General features: G+C 33.7%; 1 protein-coding gene across 3 annotated transcripts; it reads left to right on the top strand.

The window, feature by feature from the left end:
- Positions 1-1445: 1445 nt before the first annotated feature.
- LOC107866288 lies at positions 1446-3786 on the top strand. Of its 3 annotated transcripts, none has more exons than XR_001672852.2 (2): positions 1446-1856; positions 2254-3786. XR_001672852.2 is itself a non-coding variant. In XM_016712410.2 (2 exons), exons 1-2 carry the CDS (start codon positions 1754-1756, stop codon positions 2629-2631), a joined length of 342 nt encoding a protein of 113 aa, XP_016567896.1. In that variant the 5' UTR covers positions 1480-1753; the 3' UTR covers positions 2632-3778. The 3 variants fall into 3 exon arrangements, 1 of the variants encoding a protein (XP_016567896.1); XR_001672851.2 differs by lacking the exon at positions 2254-3786 and adding an exon at positions 1938-2196; XM_016712410.2 differs by having other exon boundaries at positions 1480-1856; positions 2393-3778.
- The last annotated feature ends 7073 nt before the right edge of the window (positions 3787-10859 follow it).

The raw sequence follows: 10859 nt of genomic DNA, 5'->3' as shown, positions 1-10859 counted from the left end.
GTTATGTTGAAACAAAATGAATGTGAGTTATGCACTTTTCAAAAAGTTAATGTCGTTTAAAAAAAAAAAGTGCATAACTCACAAAAAATATGAGTTAAGCATATTTATGTATCATTTTAAATAAATGACATATTTTGATATTTTTTTTTAAAAAAAGATGATCTATTTTAATTTCGGACTCTATTTTTTCGCACTTCTCATAATTTTCATTCTCCAAACACAAATAAAGAAACACAATTATTTATAAATGTAAAATTCTTTCATAGATTAAATAGTAGATCAGTGAGAAAATAATATCGTAAACCATGAGTTGGTGGTGCATAATTAGTGGTAAATCATGATATTAGTGGTTACAATTTTTTATAACTGACCACTTTCTTGTAAATTTATACCACTAACACATTACACTAATATTATAATTTAATATTGAAATATCACCCTTTCGACACTCATTTTAATATTAAAATAATAGAGTAATCACTGATTGAAGAAGACTATTATTATTATTATTATTTATATTGAGGGTATTTTTTGCACTGAGCCTTCACTTATTAAAACAATAATCTCCACTTCAACTATGTCTATTTAAGAAAAATAAAATATTATTTTTTATACATAACAATTAAGTTATTGACATAAATTTTAATAGCTAGCATATTATGACTTTGTGTTATTACGATTTTCATGAATATTTTTTGAATAAGCCCAATTTCATAGAAAATGATCCACTTTCACACTCGCATAAATTAGGATGCTCTTGTAGTTTCGACACCTATATCATATGAGATACTTATTTTCATTAAGAGTTCATAGACTCAACTTCCATAAATCATTACACGATAAATATACTAATATCATAGGGAGAGAATAAAATAGATATAATATTACATTTCACAATAATTTCTCATATAATTCGTTTTTTCCGTTGAACCTGATTATATGTAATTTAGTCCCTTTGAGTTTTCTTATATATGACTCAGAAATTTTTAAGTTTTAATTACATCTCTGTCAATGCTAGTCAAAAGCTTTGGTTAGTTGATTTGCAAGACTATTACACAATTAACATAATCACTGTGTCAAATATCATCTCACAACATTTCTCTATTTGCGTCTGCATTTTATCATTATAATAATAGTATTAAACTCTATCTATAACATATTTATTATCACAATAATTCAAAATTAGAAAAAATAATATTTCAAAATAATGTTTATGATATGATAAATATTTAAACTAATTCACTTTTTCACTAAAGAAAATTAAAACAATTAGTTCAACCTTCATGGGAAACAAATGATAATTTTCTTTTTTCATTTTCCAACAAATAACACCAAGTGTTCTGATCTGCATCAAAAAGCCTTAAGAGCATAGCATGATATTTTTATAAAACAATTCTTAATCTTCATACCAAATAAAATATTTGACTTATTTGTGCCTGCTAAGTACTTCTACTATATAAGCCACATCAACCCAAGTTAACGGGTAAATATATAAATGCAGAAAAGAGGGTTTACTCTCGGCGCACATTAAGACTCCTTAACGTGCATTGGGCACTATGGCTCACTGAAAACGAAAAGCTAAACCCTGAAAAATGAAAACATAAGTGCGCACTACATATTCAACTATTGCATGAGGATCCATAGTTTTTACGATAATTTTGCACCGAAAAAACATCGTGCTCCCATCACAAAAATCAACTATTTCATGTTCTAGGAATTAGTGAATCAGCCAATTGTAGATGCTAAGGAAGGCATGAAAGAAAAGGTTACTAAAGTAGAACTCACCACAACTGCTAAGAATTTGGATTCTCAGGAGTCAACAAAAGCACGACCAATCATGCCAGCAGTTCTGAAAGGTAATCTCTCTACTCAACAGGGTCTACAATTTCATTTCTTTTGTTCTGTTGACTAATTCTTCAATATTCAATTACGTGCAGAATCTTGTTATGGTCCTATTTTTTAGTATGAAGTGGAACTAAGTTCTACTTAGTCAATTTCTGTATTTTCTACTTACTGTTTTAGAAAATTAGTGGGACACCTTGTTAGTAGTGTTTTACCCTTGCTCCACCACTATCTTTATTTCTTGTTTTTTGGGTTTAGTTGTTAAGTTGTAAGTCTATAAAATGACACTAAGTCTTCTTGTTTTAAGCAGTTGAATTGAGAATTTAAAAAAACAGAACGAGTCTTTCTTTCTCATCACTTTGTCTACTTCCTTTACTCTTCTTTCTTCTAACAATTTTGGATTCCAAGCAGCCAGGTTCTTCACCTGGGAGCCAGAGAGAGCATGAGTAAGAGAGGCTGCAAAATGTTCGAGAGAAATTCATTATCTTCAAATTTTAAAAATTAGTCATGAACACTAATTCAAATTCTCAGTCTCTTTCAATTTTTAAAGGGGTGAATTATCAATTTTGGAGTCTTAAGATGAAGACTCTTTTCAAGTCTCAAGAGTTATGGCACTTAGTGGAGAATGGATTTCGAGACCCAGATGAAGGCCACACACGGCTGTTTTGGGAAAATCGCAGGAAGGATTCTAAAGAACTGTTTCTGATTCAACAAGCCCTTTATGATGATATCTTTCCCAGAATTTCAGCAGCGGAGAAATCCAATGAAGCTTGGGAAATTTTGCATTAGGAGTATATGGGAGATAAGAAGGTAATTTATCACGACCCAAACCGAGGTCCTGGCTACGACGGGCATCCCAAACCATGAAAGCCTGAGAGCCCTTCTAACTGGCGATCATATACACAATCCATATACTATAAAGATGTGAAAAAACAAAACGGAATCATGGTCATCTAATTTCAACAAAACCATTGGTTATAATTTCAACAAGGCCCCCAGTCGGACCATAAACTAAAAACAATGAAATCATCACATGAGATAAGGCCTTCTGAAATAAGGGAGACTTACCAACTCCAATCGACTGACAAATCAATCTACGGCTTAGCGAAACCCCACGACTGTGCCTAAGATCCTGAAACATAGGGGGTCAATACAAATGTACTGGTACGCAGAGCAATCCAAAATAATGTATTTTTTATATAACATAAGTAAGAGCAATTCATAAAACAGTTTACATATGATATAGGAAAAACACATGGGCATTTTTTGATAAATTTCAAAACACTTTCTTGAGATCATGACTCAACTCTTTATTTCTCTTTTGAGCTAGATGGTACACCCTACAATCTGTAATTCTACAGGCTATATGAAATTTGCCCTTGACTCGACGGCCAAGCGCCCAATCTAAGTTTGTCGCAAGGATTAGTGTATCTATAAGGGGGACACGCAAGATCACACAACAGGGTGCCAAAATTCTGAATCCAATCACTATGTCATAGTAGTGCACGAGATCACAAAGAAGGACTCCTAACCATAGCACCAATTTGGGATGACATGAATCAAGGTACACAAGATCACAAAGCAGGGTACCATAATCCCGTGTCGGCAAATCATGATTTCTAGCATAGAGTCTTTCAATACGTACTATCTTCGAGTAACTATCTAACTCTTTTTAAGCCCATTTTTAATTCTCTTATAAGAAAAAATGCATCATGCTTACACAAAACTCTTTTTTTATTCTGTTAAGGGCAGTTCACAATGAGGTATCGTCATACCCCGACTTGCAAGTCATTTGTATCATATCATCCCACAACCCTTCTCATTCAAACCATTTATAATGACGTGCTTTAGATTTTTCAATCATCTCAATCATTTGACCACCAAAAATATTTAAACAATGCAAGGGAGTCCTTATTTCAAAACGTGTGCAAATTTATGCAAAGATTCTCCCTTTTTAATATTTCAACACATGATGATCAATTTTCTAAAAACAATTTATGCAATTCTTTTAATTTTTCACATTGAAATTTATAAATAAGAAAACACCCTCTCTTCAATTCATAATCAATATCAAGTTCAAAACGATAGTAAAACATTTATCTCATACTTCAAAACATGCAATTGAATAACCCACAACATGTGAGATCAAGATGTATCATAACAAAAGAGGGATTGTATATGTTTTATGCTTTCAATTCAACATTCAAACTCAAATGTATACATACTTATATACGAGTACAAATCAAATTTAGAGGAAGGCCTCAAGACAAAAACATTATATCATTGAAATAGTTTATAATGCATGCTTTTTAATGTAATTCAAAACCCTTCATGAATACATTATTTCTCAACATTCAAAAACTTATTAGAAATGATTTCACCATGCCCATGTAGTTTAGGAAAACCCCACATACCTTCGATCACTTAGTTTGAAGGATGGAACCCAAATCTTGATTCGTTTTTTGAAAATCTTGAACTTAAAGATTAATTTTTTTAATCTTTGGGAGAGGGTTAGGGTTTGTTTATGAGAAAAATTGATCACTTTTAAGCCTGTGATGCCCTATAAGAATTTTAATCTTCTATTTTCACGACTTGGGCTATAGGTAAAAGAAAAAACTGCCCTTCGATTTTAAAACTTTTAGTAGAAACCCGATTTGGTACCCTACCGAGATGCGCCAAGTGTCTTACCGCTATAGGCACCACGACGCGGTGCAATCGCGGTGACATACTGGTTTGGGATTCCAAAAATGTCTCAAATCTCATCCAAAAAATCCAAAACTCCCCTGAGATATCCCCCTTGCACCCCTGAATATGAATCAACTTAAAAATCTATATCTCAGAGTCAGAAAGAATAATTTAGAAATCACTGAAGTTTAGGAGCTTAAAATATGACTAAGTCCTTTTAACACTTAAAAAAAATTCCAAGTTAGCTCCTAAAGCATAATACTAAGTGTGGTACTAAGTCGAGAAGGCTACGGGGTATTGCATTATCTCCCTCTTGGGTCATTCCTCCCTGAATGATGGGTAGGGACTTTTTGAAGCTCTAAAAGAGTAGAATAAAGAACGTAATCTAGCATTGAACATTTTTCCTCAACAAAATATGTGAAGGCATCAAATGAGCTTCATGATAACCCCTATGGAAACGTGTAAGCATGAAACATGAGATAACGAAACTTGACATTGACATGATCTTGGCATGTGTTTTATGGATCATGATAAAAACATTGTAAGGCATGAATTTTCTAAGACTCCTCGGCTTGATTAAGGTTGGTACAGGACATGATATGAGATTCTCGTGGGACATAAGAATAGAAGCATTCTCCATCTTACAAAATACAACAAAAAAACTTAAACTTAGAGACACTACTTATCTATGCCCCAAATAATAAATTACACGCCTCATCATTTCCAACTTATAATTCTCCTAGTACACATCTAACAACACGAGTTTGAGTCCTGCCGCATAATGCTTTTATGTTGAAGCCTAACTCAGAGAAAAGAGGTGCTAGCTTAAGCTATGAGGCCTCATACCCTACATCCCTTTAAGGATATTACTTCACCTTATCATTGCCATTAAACACCCTGGGGTTTTAATTAAAGAAGCACTAACCAGATAACACATTGGTTTGTGTTTTCATCAATCACAACATTCAAGCCTATCACTACTACACCCACTTCATGGATCTCCCCACTAAGACCAGCCAATTTAATTATTCTCACTAAGATTTTCTCTATATATTTCCTTCCTAACTATTTCTCATAATGAAAGTCCATTTCCTTCTTACCCTTTCTCTTATAACCTTAGCTCAAGAAATGACATCAAAATTTTCATCTTCAAAAGAATTTACTCCCCCAGCTAACACACTACTACACTTCAACAATCACCATCATACTAACATACTTAGGGTCATTAATGGACCCAAGCATAGGCATCATGAATAGGAGAATTACTACTCAATCATAACTCATATTTATTGATCTACTAAAGATGGGACATGAGGTGAAGAAATGATACAATCACGAAGTGCTTCATATATCAAGTGTCTGGATCATACGTAGAGAGACGCTATTGCATAAACACAACATAGCATGAGTCCTCAGGATAGACCATAGCATAAAAAATGAGTGCTTACATCACGAGTCACATAACATAAGTTTGGAATTCATAAATTCGATGATTAAGATAGGGACTTCAACTCAAAGCTATCGCTTCTTATTTTTAGAGCTGAAATAGTCATGAGTTCGCACAACTTTACTATTTGGGCTAATCTCGACCTAAAATAAATTAGTAACATACGAAAATATAGTTCCTTAGAACCAAGCATGATTTGGGACACATATTTATGGTTCATGAGCAACATAACATAGAGCTTGGATACTTGGAATATTGGATCACCGAGGGACATTATTGATTCTAGTTTGGAGGTTGGGGGCATGACATGAGTTACATAGAGAGCTCAAACCTTAGACATAGGTAGGACTTGAATACATAAGACATTTGTAGATGTACATTCAAATTGAAGTAGGAGGAGCTTGCTTGAATAGAAATTAATTTATCATGATTCTTACTTGAAACTTAACACCACAAGAAAATTTGGGAAGTACTTTAATCCGTTATCTCCCCCTGAGATCAAAGTCACACTCCTAAACTTGAGGTATAACCCCTTATCAAATCCATACCCACCACTCTCAACACAAACGGGTATCGCTAAACTCCCCTCAATGATTTTAATGTAAAAATATAGATTCTTTCTAGGACATTTCCTTCAGGGACACTAATCATAACTTTATCCAACCCCCAAAGTGATTGACTTGTGACTAACATTATTATGGGCATGGGCATCCATGATTCTAAACGCTTAACACCCCATCTTCAACTCTTTAAAATACTAGCATTACATCTCTAACCATATAACTCACAACTTAAAAACATTTGTAAATCTATACCAAAGGCGCATATTGCCTACCTATTTTTTTCTCAATTCAACTCTAAAGAACACCATACAATAACTCCCCGGACTTCTCCATACTACAAAATTAATGAATGTGAACTAGGTATACATAAAACTTATACATATATAAACCTTATCTAACAATATACTACCTGGGGGTTCAACTTATTCTTATATACCCACGCTCTTATCCACTTAATAATTCAATCACAATTCATCGTTTTACTCTTGTTCTCATGTATACATATACATCACAATTGTCCACTCATTATTCCATGAGTTATCAATCTAGGCTATTGCACTCATAAAATTAAGTCTACTACTTATTCCCACACAACATGCACCACTAATCTTAAGCTACTATACCTTTTCACCACCACCCACATCTAAAGCTCAAGCCTATAGTCTACAATCAATCATGTGTCTCTGATAAAGCATGCCACATACTATACTAGTCCATCAAGTTGAGGAATTTTACTTAACTAATACCTACAATCACATTACTACTACACCTCAAAATCCACTATAAACCTTTTCACATTAAGTCTACTTACCAATGTATACATTCTCACTATCACCAAATTCCATAAACACCAATAAGTCTCTACCTATAACATATTAACTAGTCTACGCCTTTCCATTCACAACCTATAACTGATTTGTATAACCACCATAACTATCCACTCTAGGTTCCTTCCCTAATTTCAATCAATAATAATCATAGCCAAACACTTCCTTCACAAACTACCACACAATCTATAAATCTTGCTATAACATTAGCCATCTACCATAAAAGGAAAAACCATCCCTCAATCAAAGAGTTATACAACTAAAACTACTTATTTATGCAAAAGTCACCCTCACTCTGACTGCTAACCTTGTCACATTCATGTCACTAACTTTTGGACCATCTCACTACCGATAGGTCATGACACCTTACCATATACTACTACTCAGGTAGAAATACAGTTTCGATATTCTGCTATACATCATTGCCTTTATGCATGACATCTACAACAAGAATTTTATAAAAGGAGATCGAATACACTCCATATCCCAGGTTCAATCGCACGACTAATATAGATAGAGGTATAAGCTTAATTCATCACACTTTAAAGCACTCATGGACTCCTCTTAAGTTCTTGTGCAATTTCATAACTTTATGGATAACTCAATCAGAGAGAACCACATCATTGGAGGAGCTAGACTCTTAGACTTGTATCGCCTCAACAATAAATCATGGCCTATGAAATTAGAACAAGGAAGAAATTTGGATAACTTTCTTATGTACAATACTATAGCATGAACTAGAGTATGAAAGAATAAGAAACAACTCCTAAATGCCTGGTATCCTCCTGATTATAAGTATGGGGCACAACACACCCATAAGCAAGACTCTACTAGACATGATTTCATAGGTACCCTAGGACCGAGAATCGTGCTCTGATACCAAGTTTGTCATGACACAAACCGAGGCCCTAGCCACGACGGACATCCCAAACCATGAAGGTCTGAGAGCCCCTCTAACAGGAAATCATATACACAATCCATATACTATAAAAATGTAGAAACAAAATGGAATCATGGTTATCTAATTTCAACAAAACCATACAGTTATAATTTTAACAAGACCCAAATCCATCCAACACTTATCTGTGAAATATCTACTAACTAAAAGAAAACAACATCTGTTTGAAGACCGGGATAAGGCGTTGAACTAAAAATAATAAAATCATCACATGAGATAAGGCCTTCTGAAATAAGGAGGCTCACCAACTCCGATCGTCTGAAAAATCAATCTACGACTTAGCGGGACCCCGGGACTGTGCCTAAGATCCTAAAATATAGAGGGTCAATACAAATGTACTGGTACGCAGAGCAATCCAAAATAATGTATTTTATACAACATAAGTGAGAGCAATTCATAAAATAGTTTACATATGATATAGGAAAAGCATATGGGCATTCTTTGATAAATTTAAAAACACTTTCTTGAGATCATAAATCTACTTTTTATTTCTCTTCTGAGCTAGATCGTACACCCTACAATCTGTAATTCCATGAGCTATATGGAATCTGCCCTTGACTCGACGGCCAAGCCCCTAATCTATGTTTGCCGTAAGAATTGGAGTATCTATAAGGGGACCACACAAGATCACACAGCAGGATGCCAAAATTTCCAATCAAATAAACATGTATTAGAAGTGTACAAGATCACAAAGCAGGGCTTCTAACCATAGTCCCAATTTAGGACAACATGAATCAAGGTACAAAAGATCACAAAGTGGGGTACCATAATCTCATGTCGGTAAATCACGGTTTCTAGCTTAGAGTCTTTCAACTCGTACTTTCTTTGGGTAACCATCTAACTCTCTTTAAGCCCATTTTTAATTCTCTTATAATAAAACATGCATCAAGCTTACACACCACTCTTTTCTTATTTCGTTAAAGGCAGATCATAACGGGGTATCGTCATACCCCAACTTGCAAGTCATTTGTATCATATCATTCCATAGCCATTCTCATTCAAACCATTTATAATGATCTACTTTAGCTTTTCCAATTAACTCAATTATTTTACCACCAAAAATATTTAAACAATGCAAGGGAGTCCTTATTTCAAAACGTATGCAAACTTATGCAATGAATCTTTCTTTTTAATATTTCAACATATGATGGTTAATTTTCTCAAAACAATTTATACAATTATTTTAATTTTTCACATTGACATTTATAAACAAGAAAACACTCTCTCTTTAATTCATAATCTATATCAAGTTCAAAACAATACTAAAATATTTATCTCATACTTCAAAACATGCAATTAAATAACCCATAACATGTGAGATCAATATGTATCATAACAAGAGAGGGATTGTATATGTTTTATGCTCTCAATTCAACATTCAAACTCAAATGCATACACACTTATATATGAGTACAAATCAAATTTAGGGGAAGGCCTCAAGACCAAAATATTATATCATTGAAAGAGTTTATAATGCATGCTTTTTAATGTAATTCAAAACCCTTCATGAATACAAGATTTCTCAACATTCAAAACATTATTAAAAATAATTTTACCATGCCCATGTAGTTTAGGAAAACCCCACGTACCTTAGATCACCTAGTTTGAAGGATGGAACCCAAATCTTGATTCGTTCTTGGAAATCTTGAACTTAAAGATTTATTTTTTTGATTTTTAGAAGAGGGTTAGGGTTTTGTTTATAAGAAAAATTGATCACTTTTGATCCTATGATGCTCTATAAATGTTTTAATCTTCTGTTTTCATGACTTGGGGCTATAGGAAAAAGACAAGACTGCCCCTCGGTTTTAAAATTTCAGCAGAAACCTGATTTGGTGCCCTACTATGATGCGATAAGTGGATTACCGCTATAGGAACCACGACACGAAGCAATCGTGCTGCTTTGGGAATTCAAACACATCTCAAACCATTTTTGAAAAATTCAAAGCTTCCCCGAGACATCCTCCTTGCACCCCTAAATATTAATCAACTCAAAAATCTATGTATCAGGGTTAGAAAGATTGATTTTGAAATCATTGAAATTTAGGAGCTTAAAATATGACTAAGTCCTTTTAACACTTAGAAAAATTCCAAGTTATTAGCTCTTAAAGCATGATACTATCTGATATTGCTCAAGCTCTTTTGCTATATGTGTGTACTGAATTATAAAATATCTTGAGTAAGACCTGATTTCTAATTGAATTACTCATGATATAAGAGTAATGGTGTTTTTCTCTTTTTTTAGAGAGTGCTTAGGTAGAGTTGTCTAAGTCCAAAACTAATTAAAATTAATCAGTTTATAGAGTGCCTCGGTAGAGTTATAAAAATGAGCTTATAGTAGAGGTATTACAAGCGAGAGGAACCTAGAGTTAGGTTCAAGTTCGAGTATGTAATCAAGAGGTTGGTTATAGTGAACTTTTGAGGTGCTTGTGAGGGAAAGTCGTGGTTTTTCCTCCCTTGAGCAAGGAGGTTTCCACGTTAAATATTGTGCGTTGTTATTTTCCTACACTTTCTTATTTGATTGCCTGTGATTGACTTTG

The sequence above is a fragment of the Capsicum annuum genome, chromosome 3 (genome assembly GCF_002878395.1).
Source record: "Capsicum annuum cultivar UCD-10X-F1 chromosome 3, UCD10Xv1.1, whole genome shotgun sequence".
In the NCBI taxonomy this organism is placed as follows: domain Eukaryota; kingdom Viridiplantae; phylum Streptophyta; class Magnoliopsida; order Solanales; family Solanaceae; genus Capsicum; species Capsicum annuum.
This window is presented reverse-complemented; position numbering and strand designations above follow the sequence as displayed.

What these genes read in the sequence shown, in the direction of transcription:
- LOC107866288 (XM_016712410.2), top strand. Translation starts at nt 1,754, where the DNA reads ATGAAAGAAAAGGTTACTAAAGTAGAACTCACCACAACTGCTAAGAAT. An exon ending in CATGCCAGCAGTTCTGAAAG is followed by an intron (nt 1,857 to 2,392) that starts GTAATCTCTCTA and finishes CAATTTTTAAAG; the next exon opens with GGGTGAATTATCAATTTTGG.